General features: G+C 39.6%; 1 protein-coding gene across 3 annotated transcripts; it reads left to right on the forward strand.

Moving 5' to 3' along the window:
• The first annotated feature begins 1,021 nt into the window (after positions 1–1,021).
• nampt2 (nicotinamide phosphoribosyltransferase 2) lies at positions 1,022–20,684 on the forward strand. 3 transcript variants are annotated; one of them, XM_028003648.1, is made up of 12 exons: positions 1,022–1,290; positions 5,737–5,793; positions 7,173–7,308; positions 9,204–9,307; positions 9,402–9,530; positions 11,044–11,202; positions 11,875–12,005; positions 12,210–12,435; positions 13,683–13,802; positions 14,819–14,959; positions 16,513–16,638; positions 18,815–20,684. In XM_028003648.1, exons 4-12 carry the CDS (start codon positions 9,254–9,256, stop codon positions 18,974–18,976), a joined length of 1,248 nt encoding a protein of 415 aa, XP_027859449.1. In that variant the 5' UTR covers positions 1,022–1,290; positions 5,737–5,793; positions 7,173–7,308; positions 9,204–9,253; the 3' UTR covers positions 18,977–20,684. The 3 variants fall into 3 exon arrangements, with proteins under 3 accessions (XP_027859449.1, XP_027859448.1, XP_027859450.1); XM_028003647.1 differs by lacking the exon at positions 5,737–5,793; XM_028003649.1 differs by lacking the exons at positions 1,022–1,290; positions 5,737–5,793 and adding an exon at positions 1,494–1,634.
• The last annotated feature ends 54 nt before the right edge of the window (positions 20,685–20,738 follow it).

The following is a 20,738-nucleotide window of genomic DNA, read 5'->3' on the forward strand; positions in this document are numbered from 1 at the left end:
TTCTGTATATGACCACAGTGAATTTTAAATGAAACAACTCAGATGCAGCTAAAGTGCAGACATTCAGGTTTAGCGCAGTCAGTTGAACAAAAGAATTGACAAGAAAAGAAAAAGAGAGGAACTAAATCATTTAGAACATAACTCCTTCATTTCTGAGGCGTAAATGTAATTTGACGAATGAAATAACCAAAATGAAATGTTTATTTCTAATACTTGATTGAAAACTCCTTAGCAGCAGACCACACTTTTCAGAATTTGTTCAGTTCCTTCTGCCGTGTGTCAAATCAAAAACCTAATGTTCCAGTGCCATCGGCACCCAGTGCACAGCCAAGCCACCATGTTGACTCTACAGTGTTTAGATGATGTAGTGTGCTTCACTTTCATCTGCTTAACTGATAATGACAACGAAGGAAATACTAACATCTGTCCGTGAACTAGCCTATGAGTCAATTATCCAACCTTTACAGTTGAAAGAGCCATTTTCACTCTCAGTCCAATGAAATTGTCACAAATGTGAAATGACCTTTGGGGAAAAGATGAATATCTTCTTTAAGAATTTTGTTGTCATTCGTGAAGATTCACTTTCTTCTTTCTATATTTAGGTTTCGAAATAAAGAAAAGCATGAAACTTTGCAACAACAAAAACAATATTCTGCAGGATGTTGATATTTGTGGAAAATGATGTAAAAAATTCTTAAAGTAAAAAAACAACAACAAAAACAAAACCAACTTACCGATTACCTTCTGTTGTGTAAATTCAGTGCAATTATTCAATGACAAAAGAGAGACTAACAGTAAAAACACACGTTTGTTATCAAATCTATGTTTAAAAACATTAGTTAATTATTTATCATTTTATTGGTGGAAGGTTCAAAGAGCGACTCCGTAGCCTCACGTCCCAGATCCCCAGCCGAGCTGGGAAAGTGAGAAGGAGATTTAAGAAATGCATTGGTAATGTCCTATTGCATTTGAAGGCGGCATGACGCACCAGGTCAGAGAGGAGAGGAGTGGACGTGCGCGGCGCTTGACCCCGCCCCCTTCCAGCCAGAGAAGCCGCTGCTGCTGCCCGCTTACTGTCTCAGCCCCCTGGCCTCGCTGTCCAAACTAACATTTAGGCTTTAAGCGGCTTCTGTCTGCCGTCCGTCCTCGCCTGCTTTCATTTTTGCTGTGTGGTCTTGGTTTGCGTGGTGCGGACGGAGACTGGAGGGCGTTTCTACTAATTCATTCACAAACGGGGCAACAATGGCAGCGCAGGACTTCAATTTCTTGCTCGCTACGGATTCGTACAAGGTGAGCGGATGTGTGTGGTGGTCCCCCGGGGGTTCTGTTCTTCGTAAAAAAAAAATAAAAAAAAATAAATAAATAAATAAAAATGTTCCCGGTTGGTTGTAAGCATTTGTTGTGAGCGCGGCTGGTGGTGCTGTGCCCCAGCTCGGCGGCGCTGTTGTGACAGAAACGGTGTGCAGCAGATGACTGCGAGGAATCGAAAGTTAAGCCCGATGTGTGCCGAGGGTGCTGGGAATGGAAATGGCAGCAGATCACCTGGAGCAGAGCCCGTATAGACATCAGCATGTTGGGCACATAATCGGACATTGAGCCTTTAAAGGTTCAAACTAAACTCTCATTTTGCTCCGGTGAGTCTGCTGTTTCCCTCAATCGCAAATGTGTTGGGAATGAAATGTAAGAATTGGTAAATTTGTAAACGACGTGATAAAATGGACTAAGCTTAAATTGACATTTTTTTTATAAATTCTGTGACGATATTCAGAAGAGCCTCGGTTATAAACATGAGAGTGTTGCAGATGGTCAGACGTTGGACATGTACATGGAAGCACAAACTACTTCTGCTAAGACGCAACTTTGACATTTTGTCGTTTGATAAACTAAGTCAGATTAAATACTAAAACGTTAAACGTGACATGTTTTTGTTTTGTGTATGTTGGTAAGATTTTCAGAAGTATTTTGTGAGAATGAGCTTTGTTGGCCAAAATTGTGCGCGCAAAAGAATTTAAAAAAAATCAGCAGTGCTACGGGGAGCCTAAGCAACTTACTGAGGCTGCTATGAAGGATAATTTGTTCTCAACACACTAAATATTGTGTTTTAAATATGTGAAATATTGCCAAGCTGGCGACGTGACCTTTCCTGTTTTATACAGAATTTCCTCTTGAGCTGTTGATTCCATCCTTGGACATTTGGGTTGCAGGAAACCACATTTCTTCATTATTTGCTCCTTTCAGTTGTTTATGGGAAGTGAAAACTGTTATACAAGTTAATTTCCTGTTCAGAGATGGGTTTTTTCTTCTTTTACTCAACAATTATTTATTTTCATTTTTTAAGTTATGTTTTGTGAGGAAAATATCACAACAACCACATACTAAGCAATATTGACTGATGAAAAAGAACCTAAAAGTCTGACATTTACTTGCGGGTGCTATGATTTGTTTTTACATTTTATTTTCCAAGTGAAGCTGCTAGTGAGGAGCGCATGTCTTCTGAACTACCGTGACTTTGTTTATAAGCAGATTACAATTATTCCCTTTCTCCAAGACATCTCATTGCCTCGAGGCAGCCGGAAAAAAACTGCAACATTTCCTTTAGAAAATATAGAAAACTGTCTTTGATGGACGATCAGCTCTTGGTGGTGAGAATAACAAAGCTATTTGCTACAATCCCTTTCTTCTACCCAAAGGTTTTATCGGATCATCCAGATTAAAGAGAACATTTTCTGTTGACATAACACTGTATGCTAGAAAACAACTCGGTATTGTAATCTCGCACCCTAAAAGCGGTGGGTTTGGCTCCATCCTCCTCCCCTACACATCTAGCTGCCCCTGAGTAAGGCTCTTATTGCCTACTGCAGGGCAGTGTGCCTTGAGAATCAGGGTTGGGAAGCATATGACCCTCACTCTCAGCGGACAGAACGATATGAAACTAAAACGGGGGATTTGTGGTTGACTTGTTTTCAGTGGAACTTTGAAGCCGCCACAACACAGTTCTCCCAAATCATATCAGACCGAGGGCCCACAGCCACTGCCCGTCCCCCCAGTGCTCTGCCAATGAAACACCAGATCACACAAAAAGGGTCATTTAAGTTTACCTTTAAATGTGGCCCGTCCCTTGAACTTAGAAACAAAAGTTAATATTTGTTTTGCACACGCACGTAAGCACACTTCCACCACTGGACAGGGGGGGCCACAAACCCAGAAAATGTTGTCTTCCGCCTGAAAATCTCATCCATAAATTATTATGGAATAATAATTAATTAATTTCAATGAGTTGATTTCAGATTCGTTCTCACGTGAACACCATCAGGGCTCTGAAGTGCCAGCTATTGGTTCCCTTGGTTGCACCTGTGCAGTGTCACGCTGTGGAGCGCTTTGTTTTTCTCACTGGTGACTCCTACTGTTCTGGAAAAGTACTGCAGTGAGTGAAGCGAAAATAGGGGATTTTTAGGGCATCGTCAGATCAAATCAAATCATGAGTAAGTGTTTAATATTCCTTATAAAACCAACATTGAAGTCTTATGGACAAAATACATTGTTTATCGGTGTGCAATCCTTTGTGTGCCATTTTCTTTTTCTTATGTTTGAACAATTCTCAAAACTACGGTGGCCGACAGGTGCAAATGCGCAGCAAAAGAGAAAACATGCAAACAAAAAAAAAACACGCGCACAAATTAAATGCGGCAAGCAAAAAGCGAACAAAATGCAGCAAACAAAAAAGAAAACACCCCCGAATGAAATGCAGCAAACAAAAAAGAAAACACCCCCGAATGAAATGCAGCAAACAAAAAGTGTTGAAAACGGAAGTGCTCCAGACCACTAGGGGGAGTCAAAGAAAATCGAGACCGAGCCCAGAACGGTATGACTGACACAAAGTCTATCACGCTACCCATAAATTATTCTGTTATTCTATAATATTATAAAAGACGGCGTATCTTTTTATAATATAAGTACGTATAGTATTTATACGTACTAAATATAGTTATATAGTACGTATAACTATATTTCTGAAAAGAAATATAGTTATACGTACCTTTACTTTCTTTCAAATTTCTTTCTCTGAATCTTGCATCTGGTCCCATAGAAATGAATACTATTTTCTTTGACTCCCCCTAGTGGTCTGGAGCACTTCCGTTTTCAACACTTTTTGTTTGCTGCATTTCATTCGGGGGTGTTTTCTTTTTTGTTTGCGTCTCTCTTTTTGTTTGCTGCATTTCATTCGGGGGTGTCTTCTTTTTTGTTTGCGTCTCTCTTTTTGTTTGCTGCATTTTATTCGCTTTTTGCTTGCCGCATTTAATTTGTGCGCGTGTTTTTTGTTTGTTTGCATGTTTTCTCTTTTGCTGCGCATTTGCACCTGTCGGCCACCGTACAAAACAGTATGAAACAGTAACAACAGCATAAACTGTTAGTGTCATGATTGTTTATTAATTTCACTGACAGTTTATCTACTGCAACCAGTCAGGGTCACTAAATCCACATGTTATCTTATTCACAAGTTTCACTTTTTTTTGTTTATCTGAAAATATAAAAAAGTTAGGCATTCAATAGTTTTTTGTTGTTGTTGTTGCTAGACATGATTTGCCAATCAAGTCACTGTATCACACAGGCATTAATCTCAGTATCTGTTAAGCTTTCGGTTTCATTTCGGTCAGTGTGCGTTGTGGGATGTGTTTAGATATCCTCGGTTCAGAGACAGGTGGCCGAATGTGTCACAGTCACATGGTTGCACTGTAAATGGATGGCAGGATGCTTTTTTACAGCATTCTGCAGTGAATTTGAATGACTGTTCTCTCTCCAAATGATCAAAACGGAAGATTAGTGAGGGCAATTGCAAAAAATGTCCAACAGATTACAAAAAGCTGCCATTTTGTACTCATAATCCATGAAGTTTGATTTGGCTGCTTATTTAAAGGCTACAGAGGAAGAACTACTTCAGGTTTCTGATATATGGAATATTCTGAGACAGCCGTGACAAAATTGACTGTTTCTCAGGAGGATGACCATTGTGCAGACTACAGTGTTGCTGTGTACAGTAGATCTGGACTCTTTGTGGGTGATTCATTTCTAAACATTTTCACACAACAATGAGTTCCAAGAAACGGCGACCATTGTGTAAAAAGATTTAATGATGTCAAAAACTCATACATAATTATGCACGAGAGGCAACGTTGTTTTTCAATTTAACAGAATTTTTGACAGTCTTTTGTCAAAGAAGGTCCTTTGTTTTACCAAGGCATATTGTTATGGAGTTATGACAACATTTTGAGCTTTATTAAAAGGAGGCAAACATTCAAATCAACAACAGTGCTGGTGCTCAGCAAGGTGGAGTCTGTGGCCCCCACGTAAGTGTTACAACAGCAATTCGCTGCTTTGGGCGGGCGGAAAGATGGTTCTGTTGTACAGGCCTGAGACATTTTGGGACTGTGCAGGTTGATATACTGAAAGTTATCTAAAGGCTGGGACTTATCTAAACAATGATACTTCATGTGGCCCTCCTTAAGTGCAAATAAAAGATTATTGTTTTTTGGGGGGATGGGGAATATCACAACTATTGGAGATGATACATTTTTTAAATTGTCATTGTTCCTCTGTTGTGATGCAGTCTACTTTTTTTTTTTTTTTTAAGCGTCTTTCTTTTTCCTCCTCCATGTCCCAAACTCAGCGGAAGAGGCCACCAAAACCGTGAATAATTAAAGACGTTATTTGTAACGTAGGGTTGTTTCCCGCCACCAGGCTCATCAACATCCGGCTGTTGGTGCTCTGGGGTTGATCAGCACAATTTTATAAATTGTAGGTGACACTTTTTATGCATGTCTTTTTTTTATTTTATATATCTTGCTTCAGCTTTTAATAAATGATACCCCAAGTGTTATGAGCTCACCTTAAAACTTTGTTCTGATGAATCGGAGTTGACCGCTTGAGTTTGAAATTATGACTCAATTAAACTAATAACTCAAAAATAAGACTTCCATCAAGTTTCTTTGCATGGCACGTTTCAGCAACAAAGCAGTTCAAAGTGCTTTAAATCATAAAAACAAAAATAAAAAGTCATAAGGTGTACTCACCAAAGACCTGAGACTTAATTTGGATTCCTGAGCCCATGTTCTCAAAACAATCCTGACTAAAAGGACCGTCCTCTCAGTGATGCCATTTTAGGAAAATTCTTAGAACGTCTCAAACTTCAAGATTCTTTTTCAGAGTTTTAACAAAAATTCTAAGCCCCTTAGATCTTAAGTGAGCTCCCAAGGTGACAAAATACTAAGAGTACGCGAGAAGACTTTTAGTTAGCATAAGAGTGTCTTAAGCAGGGAAGATGGTGGAAAGACAGGAGAGAGGTTCTCTGTAAAGTGGATGGAGAGTAAAATGACCAGCATACCGAGAAGCCGTGACGCGTTACGATGATGATGATGTACATGAGGTACAATCAAACATATTGATGTCATCCGGCAATTTTGTTTTGCATAGTTTCATCACTATGACCCACTTTTCCTAATCCACTCCAGATTCAGTGATCAGTTAAGATCTATCAATTATCTACTTAAGGCTTTTTTGGTTGGTTGGTTGGTTGTTTTTTTTTAGGTGTTTTTGTTAGTTTATCAACCAGTCAAAGCCCCTACAAGGCAGTGTCACACCTAGCAACGGGGTCAACCACACCTCCTCATTAAGATAGGGATATTTCTGTCGACTTCTCGCTCAGTAGCTGACTCTTAAGCTAGGACTCCTTGGCAAGAATTTTTAGGCAATGATGGGAGCTCTCTGAAAGGATTCGGCCATACAGGCCATGGTCTGTCACTCAAGTCTCACTAAGTGTTGACTCCTGTAATGAAGAGTGAGAGGAAGCCAGAATGTGAGATACAGACTGCAGTTGATCATAAGTCAGTAGTTTTACTGTGAAAAGATGTGCTTAGTTATTAGCTAGTGACTGCTTATGGATTATGTTAATGACTTTTATTTCTACTCATGGTATTAGATGAGGAAATCACCGATGCTTTAATGCCCTATTTTTATATCTAGTTGCGAGAACTTAAGTTTTCTATAAACTTAAGTCACCCAAAAGACCAAATATTCCTAACTTTTTGTTTGTAATATATACCTACTGTACCTGCATATCCTGCTCTCACCAGCTTTTTGAACCTAAATTGACTCTTTGCTTTTTTTTCCTTTTTCAGATCACACACTACAAACAGTATCCTCCAAACGTCAGTAAAATTTACTCCTACTTTGAGTGCAGGCAGAAGAAAGGCTCTCAGTTCAATGAGGTGGTGTTCTTCGGTCTGCAGTATTTGCTTAAGAAGTACCTCACAGGTATGTTCTCCCATCAAGAAAACAACCATGAACAGCTGTCCAATGTTAAAACTTTGAGACATGAACATGGTGATTTTCAAGGACTTGACTTTAGGCTTATCCATCTTCATTGCTTTGGGGAGACAGCATAATCTTCCAACAACTTACTGGTATATCCAAAGGGTTTAACTACAAATAACATTTTAGAAAAGTACCAATCCAGCATTGAACATTCAGACACACATAATACGTCGCCATAAATGTTCCGTTAAAGTTTGGAGGCAACATTTGCCGGATGTCAGAATGATGCTAATATGGCAGCAATGTTCCCTGAACGGTAAGGTTCTCCTGTTTTTCCCCCCATTTCCTAGTGGAAATATTCCACACTTAACAAATTACAAAATGTACTTAAAAATAACACTTGGCAAAGAACTAATTAATTTTAAAGTATTAGACTTCCAAGACAAGTGTGATGATAAAAGACGAATCACTTTCTTCCTCTGTCCACATGTGCATAAGTGACAACACCCTGGAGATGGATGTTGGTATCCAAACTCCTTAGGAACTACAACCTTCAACATGTCCATCAGCCTTAACATCGCCATGGAACATAAACACTGTAAAATATTGGGTTCATTGAAATGAGGCTGAGGAGAATCTTCTTAAAATCAGAAACAGTTTACCTCCTTACTCCACAGTAGTAGGAGTCCGCAGTAATTCCTTAAGGTATGCTTTCCCTGATGACATTATTTCCCTGAACTAAACAAAGCTATAAATCCCATCTCTTGATCCAGACTGCTGTAGCAGTGTTGACCAGCATCTTGTTCAACCTCTGGGTGTAGGAGAAAGCCTTCCTGTGCTAGAATAAAAATGTCATGATTTTCAGTTTTGAAACTATAATCAAAGGTTGCACTTTATAACTGATTAGAAGTTTATGCTAAGTCCAAATTTTAAAAGAATTTGGTCAATGCTTTTTGCCTTTGTGGTGAAAACATTGGGCTCTGCAGTCAACCCTGTGAACAAAATTAAATCCCTTCAAAATCGGAGAATGTTCCAAACGTTTGCAGTATGTCTCAAAGCCTTAGAGACTTGTCCAATAGGAGTATTATCACCCCCACTCCTACACACACACACTCGCACACACCACCTACCCTCACCCACCCACACACACATAAAGAGCTACTGTGCTTCATTTCTTAACATACATTTTTAATAATCTATGAGTGTTATGGTTTTTTTATTGTTAGAAAAAAATATTCAAAAAACAAATCAGGGCCAGGCAGTAAGCCTGCTTCTAGATCTGCAGTAAAAAATAAATCAATTAATTGTATGTTAAATTAAAGCCGGCTTAATAATTCTCATTTACGTAATTTATCGTTTTTCCATTTTCTTTCTCTTTCTACCAAAACTGGTCTTCGGTCTGGTGCTGTAGTCTCAACTAGCTTCTGTTTTTGAAGGACAGTTTTGCTTCCAGAGACTTCATAATTCATTTTATTTGTCGTTTCTTTTTTTTAAATTTTATTTTGGATATTTAGAATGTCTTCCAGTTTGAGTGTTAAATACTCACTAGTTTATCTTTGAGAATGCCTTCTTGCAAACGGTCTCAAAACAACATTACTGTTTGTCACGATAACTTCTGGGACAATTTATTATCCGGCAAAAATTGTTATTGTGCCTGAGGGGAAAAAAAAAAATCAAATATGAACACTCGCATCTTTCCTCCGCCTGACATGAGAACAGAAATAAGACTAAAACGGCAAACTCCAAGCTGTTTTCTCATGAGAAATTGTTTTTATTGCCCATAGAAACTGTTAATAGCCTGCCACAGTTTTGTATTTTTTCCAGCTTCATTCACATCAACTTTGATCCTCTCATAGGGGTTTGGTAACTTTGCTAACACTCGGTGTTGTTTACAGGCCCAGTTGTGACCGAGGACAAGATTCAGGAGGCCAAGCTATTCTACCAGATGCATTTCAAACAGGCTGTGTTTGATGAAGAGGGCTGGAGAAAAGTCCTAGAGGTATTCAGAGACGGATTCAACTACACCTGTGTTCCAATCACTTTACTATGTGAATGACGTTCAAAGAAAAAGTTTTGTTTTTTTTCTGTGTCAGAAACACAATGGTCGTCTTCCTATTCGCATCAAAGCAGTTCCAGAGGGGAAGATCATACCAAGAGGCAACGTTCTGTTTACTGTGGAAAATACAGATCAGGATTTCTACTGGCTCACCAATTACATTGAGGTAAATTTGAAAAAAATAACTTGAAGTGTTTGTTTTTGTTGAAATATGTCAAATTAATAATAAAGAGTAGCAAAACCTGCTCACACAGATTGAAACTTTAAAGACCGCTGAGTGTCCAGAGAGACCCCCAGAAAGACAAGCAAATAACAGTACCTTGATTCTGACTCTGAGAGGCGCTAGTTGGTATAAATGTCTCTGAGGTGAACAATTCTAGTTAAGGAAGGCTGGTTCTGTTGGAGATGATGATGTAAAGAAGGATTTTCCATAAAATCCTGAAAATTATGGACAGCCCTTATTATGCTCTTCATGACTGTCCTAGAAAAACAGAGTCTTCAGTCGGAGGCTTCCTCACATTCGCTGTTATACAGACTGCTACAGGAGGTCCATCAGCGTCTACAGTAACTCAGACGAATCTTGACTTAATAGGAGTTCCAACATTTGACTTTGAATTGTGCTTTTACTTAATTGTGACTTATACTGGGACATTTGGTATCTGATTTCATAATAATTCAGATTGTAGGATTAAGAATAACAAGGAAATAATTTCAGGCTTCCACTCAAAAACACAGGATTTTTGTTCTAAAATAACCATGTTGCATCATGTTTTTTAGACTTGTCAGATTCTAAATTTTGAAAAACCTATTGATGCAATGTCAATTGATGCAATTGATTTTATTGTAATGTGAGCTTTACGTCATGTCAGCTAATGGTGGAACTGTGGCCAGTAAAAGCCAGCCCCTCATACGACACTTCACCTTCATGCAGAGGGTCTGGGCTCTCTGCTATCAAGAAATGTTTTCTTCCTGGAGATATGGACCTTGTTGAGGTTATTAATCAATTGCTAGTGACGTACTTAATGCACCATTCCTGTGCTATGATTCTTACGGGAAATTGCCTGCACTGTAAACAACCATCCTCCACTGCGAACAGAGAAGAGCTGAGCCGCACAAGGCGGCCGTTCATGTCAATTCAATAAATAGTAGTGTGACCAACATTGACTGAAGGGCTTCCTTCACTTCCTCTGCTACAGACAGGCTACAATTCTAAAGCAGCAGAAAATCAACATAATAGATTACATCTTCTTCTGTTTGCCAATTGGCCTGGTAGAAAATCTACCGGAAGGAATCGGAGTAAAGGGGAGAAAGCCCAGACTGTGCTGGAAGCGAGATTTTATTTGAGCAGAATTAGACAGGAAGTCTGTGGCCGGGCTAAGAGGTAATCAGCTTGAACTCTGAGAGCAACTAGCAGATCTTACCTTTAGGAATTGTTTTAAATGTCCGCTCTAATTTATTCATTACAGTGTTCGACGTGCATTTGGACTTTCCGTCTTTGAATCTCCGCTTCAACTTACAGTCATGTCTAAGCGTTTCACCTTCTACAGAACCTTTTGCATTCAGAATAAAAGGCTGATTACTCATTTAAAAGCTCATTAAAAACAGAATCAGACTCTGTTGGGGGGGGCTCTCCTTGATCCTTAATGTTTTGTTTTTTATTTGCTTCTTTTTGGCCATAGACCATGCTGGTGCAGATGTGGTATCCCATCACAGTAGCTACCGTATCCAGAGAGTTTAAGAAGATTCTGGCCAAACACCTGAAGGCTACTTCAGGGAGCGTGGAGGGCCTGGAGCTGAAGCTGCATGACTTCGGCTACAGAGGAGTCTCATCCCAGGAGGTCAGGAGGCTCTCACTGCCTCTCTTCACTATATGTGTGTCTCATATGTTGGCTCTACATTATAAATTGTTTTATTCTTCAAGACATCTTTATTTAGAAAGTATGACACACAAGTAATAATAATAAAGGATATCAAAATTATTGTCATTATTACCAAAGTTAAAATAGAGTTGACAAATATCATTAATAAAAATGTTTCTAAACCCGGACAAAATTTGTATGTAAATCTGAAAAGAAGTCACTATTTGTGATCATTTTGCCAGAATGACTTTTTGTGAACACGACCAACTTTGCTTCTTTGTAATTGTTTTTTCCATTAAAACCTTTGTAAATATTTTTGGAGTCCTGGGCAAAAATCTGACCAGAGAGGGGGAAACGTGCATAATGTTAACATTTTGTGTGGAAACGAAATGTTAAGGATTTTAAACTTTTCCCACTTTTTCATTTAAACACTTATTATTTCACACCTAGCTATAAGTAGCTAAATCAAACCTTTTGAAAGTGTGTGTTTAACGGTATTAAAACGTGGATAAATCCACCTGTCGTTCATAGTAATCTCACTGAAGGGTCTATGGCGATGGCTGACGTTTGTTGCAGATAAACTGTCTAAATAAACTTGTAGATAATTTTTTCTGTTTCATTTTTTTAATTGTTTGTATTTTTAATTTGCAGTCTGCAGCTTTGGGTGGAGCCGCTCACCTGGTTAATTTCTGTGGTACAGACACGATAGCCGGAGTATTGATGGCTCAACGGTATTACGGCTGTCCGATGGCTGGCTTCTCCATCCCAGCGGCTGAACACAGGTAATCTAAACATTGTGGACAAGTGGAAGAAGCAGTTCAGAAACTACATGCATCAAGAAGAGAGTAGATCCTCAATGCTGGTTTCCAATCGGTGTGTTAAAGCTTTAACACAGTTTCCTTTTCAGGCGCAAACGTCACTTCTGTTTCTGCCCCCACCTCCCATGATGTAGTTCATCTCTTCCTTCCTTTTTGCGTCCTGTCTAGTACGATCATATCCTGGGGGAAGAACAAGGAGAAGGAGGCCTTTGAGAGGATCCTCGACCAGTTTCTGTCGGGACCAGTGTCGGTGGTCAGTGACAGCTACGACATCTTCAATGCCTGCAAGCACATCTGGGGAGATGAGCTGAAGGAACGCGTGATGGAGCGCAGTGAGGACTCCTGTCTGGTGATCAGGCCCGATTCTGGAGACCCAGCAGAGACTCTAATTGAGGTAAATAAGAGATCAAGTGTCTGGCTTCATTTTAATTTTAAATTTAAATAAAAAGACATTAAAGTTTGTAGCGGCAACATTTTTGGTTTAAATATATTTTTGGGGCTCAAGTGGGCATCCAACCTTCCTCTGTTATTCTTTGACTTAATTACACACCATGCGTTTTCATTGGGTCTGCACTTCAGGATGGGCCTGCTAAGCCTTCTTGGTACCTGTCCGCACATATTTGACTTCACATAATTTGTTGATGCGTGCAAAAACCTTCAGCTACAGCAAAACTGTAAGATTGCCACGCTGCTTGAGTATTAACCAACATGCAGCAGTGTCGATTGCGCCATCGCTCCTGATCCTAAACCCTTTGGGACCACAGTAGCCCAGCACAGTACAGAGTTCAATCTCCAGCTGCTAAAGCCAGATGGTGTTTAGGGAAAGCTCCAAAGTGCATCTTGAATGTAATATGGCGTTCTCAGTTCAGCATATGACTTGTATTTGTTTTCGTTATCAATCAAAACGCCACCAAGAAATCTGAAATTAGATATTTGTATAAAAAGCTTCAAAAGACGCATAATCTGTCTGAAGCCTGGGCAAAGGACTCTTCCAAATTAGCACCAAATTAGTCTGAGTGGCTACAAGAGACCTATGTTTTAGAGAAGCCATTAAAAAGCCCTATCTCAGTCCCATAGAAAGCTTATTTAGAACTGAAAGGGTGTTTTAAACCAGAAATGGGCCTCAATTTCAGCAAGATGTTATAAAAGACTTGTGGGAATATGACCATAATATTTAAAAACACAGCTTAAATGCAATTATACTAAGTGTTGAATGTATGTGACCTTCTGAATTTAAATAAAAAATGAATTTTTTGCATTTTAGTGAATAAAATTGTTTCTTTAATCCTGCCTCACCTAAAACTGTAAAGCTTTAATCTGATTCCATGTGAGACAGTGGGGAGGAAGTATTTGTGTTATATGAATATCTGTTTTTTACTTTAGTTGTTACCTTTTAACTGGATCAGTTGTTGATTATTTGATATGGGACTGCAGAAATATTTTTTGAGGAATTGTTGCACAGTGGTTTTCTATAAAAATGACAATCTAAAGATTAGTGTCTGAAAGTCATGTTACAGTAGATTCAGACTGTAACTACATCACCAAAGCATGTTGATCATCAGACGGTAGCGTATTTAAATCTGCTCTAGTTGACTTGAGATTATGTGACACATTTCCCTCTAACAATGATTTCACCTTTAGGTCATCAAGATTTTAGGAGAGAGTTTTGGCTACAGTCTGAACTCAATGGGATACAAGGTTCTTCCATCTTACCTGCGGATCATCCAAGGGGATGGCATTGACCTCAGCTCAGTAGATCAGGTAAGAGAAATCTGCAGATTCGAAAGGTTACATAATACCTGCATAACTGAAGCACTGTGCCGTTTCAAGGTATCTTAGTCTCAAATTGACAACAAAGATGTGAAGAATCGCTAAAACTGAAATAGAAGGCGCAGTTGGAAGCTGCTTGTTCTGCAAAGTACTCTGATGGTTTGTTACAAGTAAAACAACATTTCCACTGCTGGCAAAGCCTGAAAATGCTTTTTTATTGTGATAAAACCCAAGCTTCTAAACACAAACTACTTCAAGGTGAGGTTAAGGGTTCTTTCGGGCGCCTCCGTGTTCGAAAGGGCCGATGTGGCGAAGTGGGAGTTGACCGGTACAGGGGCGAGGTGGTGATGCAGAAGCAGCGTACCACCAGAATGCAGCAGGATTTAAAAGCATAAAAAAGACTCAAATCATCTTCAAGGAGAAGAGTAAAGAAGTGAGATGTAGAGTTTAAATTTGAAGAATTTGCTTAACCAACAGTGGTTCACATTGGTCTAATATGCAATGACTGTTTTGAAAAGATTGGTACAGTGAGACCTTATTAGTCAGTCAGATGATCCTCTTCTGTAACAGAAGAGGATTAGGGCCACTGGAACAAAAGAAAACTCTGACTTTTTGTGAAGTGCACTGAGACGATATTTGATGTGACTTGGCACTATATAAACAAACTGACCTGAATAAACTTTAACCTCAGAATTATAAGAATAAAGTTAGCTTTTTTTTCTCCAGTGACCCTAGTCCTTCTGTGTACCCTGTCATCCATAGTCTGGTCATCACCTTCCTATGAAATCCCACTCGATTCCCATTTCCCTTCACATCTCCGTTTGGGATTTCTCCCATTGAGCTCAATTTCTCTGGTTGACTTTCAATGGGGCCAATCAGCGAACAGTAGTAGTTGTGAACAATGACAAGGTTAGCATCAGAAATGTGCCTTTAGCTTCAGACAAAATTATTATTGTCTGTAATTTTGGTTTTGACCTTTTTTTTTATTCTGCTTCTGATTTCTCTAGATTCTTGCTAACCTGAGTGATGAAGGGTGGAGTGCTGAGAATGTGCTTTTTGGCTGTGGCAGCTCCTTGCTTCAGAAGCTAAACAGAGATACACTTAGCTGTGCATTCAAGTGCAGCTATGTAGAGACCAATGGTAAAGGGGTAAGTGCTACAACTTAGGCCAGACACTCAGCCATTCGAGATTTCAGAGCACACATTACAATTTTTTGATCCTCTCCTACCACCTGTAATGTCATCATGCTAAGACAGAGTTTTAAAACACAGCCACCAAAAAAGTGAACTCTGGTCCTCCTACAAACCTAGGTCAACCGAACCTAGGTATTTCAGATCCGGGTTCGGTTGACCTAGGTCAAGTGAACTCTGATGCGGTTCGAATGCACATGTGAACGCCAATGTGCATTTGAACTGGAGACCGCTTAAAAATCAGGAAGTGGATCACAGCGCAGGGCATTCTGGGTAAATACAACTAAAACAAACGTGTGAATCCAGCACTAGCGGACGAAGTGGCTCTAGGTCTTTTATTAGGCTGCTGGGTGTATTGCTCTCAATCCCACTGCAAGAGCTTCACTCCATTCATGTTCTCATTGCTGCTTTTTTAACCACTTTGTTTTTTGAAGGACCAACTTTACCGGTTTTTATTACAGCATATGAAAAAGTCTCACGAACTCTCAGGATTGTCAATTATGATGTTCATTTTATGAAGCTTTTTTTTTTTGCCATCAGCATGATTACCTCAAGCGGGTCCAGAGCAGTCTTCAGAACAGAGCCAGGCTTTTATATCAGCTTGTTTAGCTGTACTTCATGAAGCTAGCTGTACTAGCTGTACTGCTACAGCTGTACTGCTCATGAAGTACTTCATGAGCAGTACTTCATACTGCTCATGAAGTACAATCTGCCCTGTCTCGCATGTAGCGTCACTGCTGCGCCTCTAGCCCTGACTGTTTTCTAATCGAACAACCAAGTATTTCTACTTCTCCTCCACTTCCTGTCCCATCATGGAAACCGCGGTTGACCTTTTCCTTCTTGTCCAGCTCTGATGAACCCGACAGCTGCAGAGTCATCTGAGTATTTCTGCAGACGCGACCGGACTCTAATGTATGCCGGCGGTCTGAAGGGCACTGAGTGAAAAGGAATGCTAAGAGTACAGCATGCTTTGGTGCTGCTGACCCCCGTGGTCAGAAAGATGACTCTTCAGACTCTCAAACTTTTATGTGTTTGTCAGGTTGTCCACTGCGCTGGAGCCTCTGACAGCAGTCGGGGTGAATTGTGTGAAATGCAGCCTGACTCATTTAAAGCAGGCACCACTGTGCTGCCTGCTTTGTCCAGATGAGCATGGGTTTGTTGTAGCAGGTGTATGATGGTGTGTAACGCCGCATTGTGTAATAATGCCGCAATATGTAATAACGTAGTAAAATTGCGCTTCAGAATGTAATAAAACATCAGCAAGGCCACATTTTATAGCACTTGACAGAAAATGTAATAAAATCCTTAAACGTATTCTTCAATGCTTTCTGCCGCATATGTAATTACGCTGTTATTACATATAATAACAGTGGTAGATTATTACAAAATGCAGAGGTAGCTCTTTATTTATTTTTAAATAATGTAATAATGTGTCACATTAAACAAGTCTCAGTTTCCCTCTGTCCCACTGCAAGCTGACATGCTGCTCTATGACCTGGTGTGTGTTGTAGATGGATGTGTGCAAGCAGCCAGTGACCGACCCGTCCAAGGGGTCGAAGCGGGGCCGGTTATCGCTGAGGAGAAACTCGGACGGCTTCCTCGAGACAATAGAGAGAGGAGCAGGCAAACCGGAGGAGGTCTTTCACAATATTTTTTTTCTAATCACACATTACGTCACTTAACTAAACTTAAAATAGCAATTACAATCTAACTTTCAGTGTTTTGTTTGTTTGTTTTTTTAAATTGCTAACAATTTAAATTCTTCTTTTACTAAAATATTTTATTTGCCTCGTTCATAGCTTGGCCAAATATGGTGGAATAGTTGTTGTTGACGTAACTGCTTGTGTGTTTTGTCTCTAGTTTTACAGTGACGACACAAAATTAAATTGTACATATAATTAAAACAGTTGTGTTTACTAACACCTTTGGAGAGTCAATTAACAATCATCCTAATATGATCCAAACCAAAGTTGGACATCAGTATACCTAGTTCAGTTCAGATCAATTTTTTTTTATAAAAGACCAGTTATTTAAAAAAAAAAAAAAAAAGGTAATCTCTAGACATGTTAAAATACAAACAGGTTCAATTCATACCCTTAAATATTTAACAACTTCAGTCCATAGATTAAGTCAAGTGTAGTTACATACAGCCGAAATGCAAACTGTTGTCAGATTTAAGTTTGAAGTCATTTTAATTCCACCATACATTTTGTTTCTGATTGGAAATGAGATCAGCAATTATAAACCAATGTGAAATGAGTGTCAGATTTTGGAAAAAAAGAATCTGCTTTATTGAGATTTTTTTCTTTAAAAAAAGTGGCATGTGTCAGAAAAAAAAAATCTAACCCTTTCTCAGTGAGTGGGAAAGATCTTCATTGGCATTCAACCATTATAATTTTTTTTATTGCTAAGAAGATTTTGTATCTTTTAACTGGTGCTTTGATGATTTTGTTTTTGGTGATCAGTATCGTATCTATGATTTTGGAAGACCTGCATGTCATCTCCCATCGATTTAGCTCCATCCACAGATTCTGGGCCACTCCACAATATTATTGTTACCTCCAGGCAGAAGAAAAATGCTGGTAATATTAAAAGATAACTTTAAACCCAGTGTTATAAATAACATTGAGCTTAGTAAATGTACAAGTTAATGCAATGTTGGGTACAATAATTCAGGTCAAAACGTTGTTTTTCTAAGGAAGCCCGGTTGATTGCATCAAGCACTGGGATTTGCAGGAATTCCTCGCCCTGAGCAGGCATGTAATTTGATTTCACAATCTGAAAGGTTCTGTTGACAAGCTAATCACAAATGCATGATGTGACACTTTCAGATCACCCATGGCAACTGACTCTGATGTCAGATGCAACCCTGATTTAATAAAGTTAATTAAGCAATTAGGAACGTTCTCCAGATATTCTTTTTATAGAGCAATGCTGCTTCTTTATGTGGTGGGGAAAAAACCCATCACCTGAACTCTTAAAAATCAGCGATGTGACTTACTCTGATCACTGAACTTTTGCTGCCAGATGATGTCTCTCTCTCCTATATCCTACAATTTAAGGAGCTAATGTATATATGCAACTAACTCTTATGTTTGTAAGATTTTAATTGCTACAACATTCCTGCTGGCTCAGCGCTAGTCTGTTCAGCCAAGTTTCTCCCATAGATTGAGACACATCTATAATCAACTATTTTTTTCTTTAAAATTGAAACCACTTCTGGACCGCCGGACTTCTATTTTGTTTAATTTTTGACAATTTCTTTGTGTCGGTTCTGTCTTCACAAACCCCCTGGATCTGCTGCAGGGTTCTTCCTGTTAAAGGGAAGTCAGGCATCTTAATTGCAAAATTCTTTTTGAATCCAGGACAAATTGATGTTAAAGCCCAAGATTCCAAATAAGTCATTTCCATTTTTGGAAATGGAATAAACGTCATTGCACCCTCTGAAAGTTCTGGGTTGACAACATTTACCCATTTTTCTTTTCACATTACCGTACTTCAAACCTCTCTGACTGCGTTGCATTGTAGTGATAAAATCCAACAATGCTGTCGGAGGTTTAGTTCTTCCAGGTAAGGGGCGTGACCGCTGATTGGTCAGTTGCTGACAATCCCACTGGAGTGATTGACAGGTGGCTTCATGTGAGTTCTGTTAACCACATAGCTACCAATAGATCCATTCTCTAGCATCAAGAATCTGTAAGAGTTCTGAAAATGGAGTGTGTGTGTGGCGCATTTACAGTCAGGTATTTTCCTGTTAGACTGGAAACGTGGTGCTCTTGTGAGTGTGGTTAACATGTGCTCTGTGCTCTTCAGGACCTCCTGGTGACTGTTTTTGAGAATGGCAGCCTGCTGCAGGACTACTCTCTGGACGAGATCAGGAAAAACGCTCTGCTTCAGGACGACGAGCCAAACCCAAACCTGTACAACCACGAACGGGAGCTGCTGCACAACCACATCATCAGCAGCATCCATTAGAACACCCGGACGACTCGTAGGACTCACGGTACTCTGGGCACAACGGGGAGTGGCGGCACACAGACTAGCCATTTTTTTTAAAGCACCAACTACATGATGAAAGTCTTGATTAGTCACTGCCAAGAGCCACCAACAACCCACCACTGCAACCTTCATATCGGAGAGCCACAACATGTCTGTGTTCACGTCCATCTGCTTCCCTCACTCCCGTAATTCTTGCACAATCACCTGGTGTCCCATAATGCTGCAGCAGTGAACACAGCAGTGTAGTCTTGACACTAAACGTGACCAACTAAAGCTCAGGTTCAGATATAAGCTAAGTTACTCATTTCCAAAAATGTCTTGTGCTCCTATTGAGTTCTACGTCAGAGGTGGGCCAATAGAGCAGCTGGACACAGGAAACATTTGCAATTGTTGTGCATCAGCCGATGTTCCAGTGAAGTTCGGTCCCATCAGACTCTGGTGGACATTTAGAGAGCTGGAACTTTGTGAACGACGAAAAGCCATAAAAACTGAAAATATCTGGCCTTTCCTACTGGCCAGCAGTGTTACAGTATCATGTCATAGTATTTCCGTATCTTCGTCAATCTTTGAAAGCAGACGCCTCCTGTCACAATTCAACTCTGGAATATAAATGCGATTCTTAAAGCTGCTTTTTATGTCAACGTGCATCTCGTTTTACCAACTTCCACATTTTGTGAACTTCAGTCTGTGTATTTTAGCGTTCATGTGAAGGAAGGAGGTTTTAAGTATTTTGTAAGTTCAGGAAATAACTATGAAACAATGCAAACAGTTGCATCATAACAGCAGTTTATGTTCATACCATTAGGCAGGCATGTACTTTGTAACGTTGCTCTGTCCAGAACCCCAAAGTATCCATTTTTTAATTATTCCATAACATTTAAGTTGTCATAAGAATGTGGCTTTTGTTTTTCTTTATGTGGGGTGAAATGTTTTGGAAATGTCATTTCAGTAATACTGACTAAATGCTTTCATGGGAGTTCAGTCCTCATCCATTTCAGGTGTTTTCAGACAGCAGTGTTGTCTTCAGTCACAGCCCTCTTACCACCTGCTGGCTCTTAAAGGAACAGCGCTTTGCTGCGAAGAAACCTATTGCAATTATTACGTTTGGTACCAAAAAGTACCGTGTACTCAGCAGCTTATCAAGGGAAAAACTGAAATCTGTGTAAGAAGAATAACACAGATGCTTCTATCACATCCTTATTAATACATACTTAACATTGAGCTTAATTAGAAAGCCATGCTACTGTAAACTGTTCAGCTTATAGACCAAGCAGAGATTTTATTGTCTTTAGCTAAAATGTCCCATTTTCCAGGCCCGGTCCTACGTCACCATGGTTACGGCTGTTTCTGTTTAATCGTGACCACAGCAGACTAGCTGACTCACATTTCCCTTGGTGTTGCTCTTGCCGGCTTATAGTGCTAACATGCTAACATGTTAACTTCGGGGACTGGACTCGGGCCTTGCTGCTGTTGTGGAAGGAAAACTAAAAGGTCACATCCAGGTGGAATAAAGCATGTTTTTAATGACAAGCTGGGACATTACACAAGTGCTTTTATTAATCTTGCACAGCTCAATATCATGGCTGAACTTTTTAATTGTATAAAATGATATTTATTTTTGAAAAGGTGTAGCGCTCATCTGGTTTTCTGATTAAAAATGTCTGATTCACATCTATACGACAAACCTGCGTTCAACACATGGCCTCATGTTTTCACACCCTATAATGTCCCCAGTACA

Source organism: Xiphophorus couchianus, chromosome 20 (assembly GCF_001444195.1).
Source record: "Xiphophorus couchianus chromosome 20, X_couchianus-1.0, whole genome shotgun sequence".
Lineage (NCBI taxonomy): Eukaryota > Metazoa > Chordata > Actinopteri > Cyprinodontiformes > Poeciliidae > Xiphophorus > Xiphophorus couchianus.

Excerpts from the sequence above, each read along its gene's own strand:
- nampt2 (XM_028003647.1), top strand. The coding sequence starts at position 1,243 with ATGGCAGCGCAGGACTTCAATTTCTTGCTCGCTACGGATTCGTACAAG. Across the intron at positions 9,308-9,401 it reads GCTGGAGAAAAGTCCTAGAG|AAACACAATGGTCGTCTTCC; the intron begins GTATTCAGAGAC and ends TTTCTGTGTCAG. Across the intron at positions 9,531-11,043 it reads GGCTCACCAATTACATTGAG|ACCATGCTGGTGCAGATGTG; the intron begins GTAAATTTGAAA and ends TTTTGGCCATAG.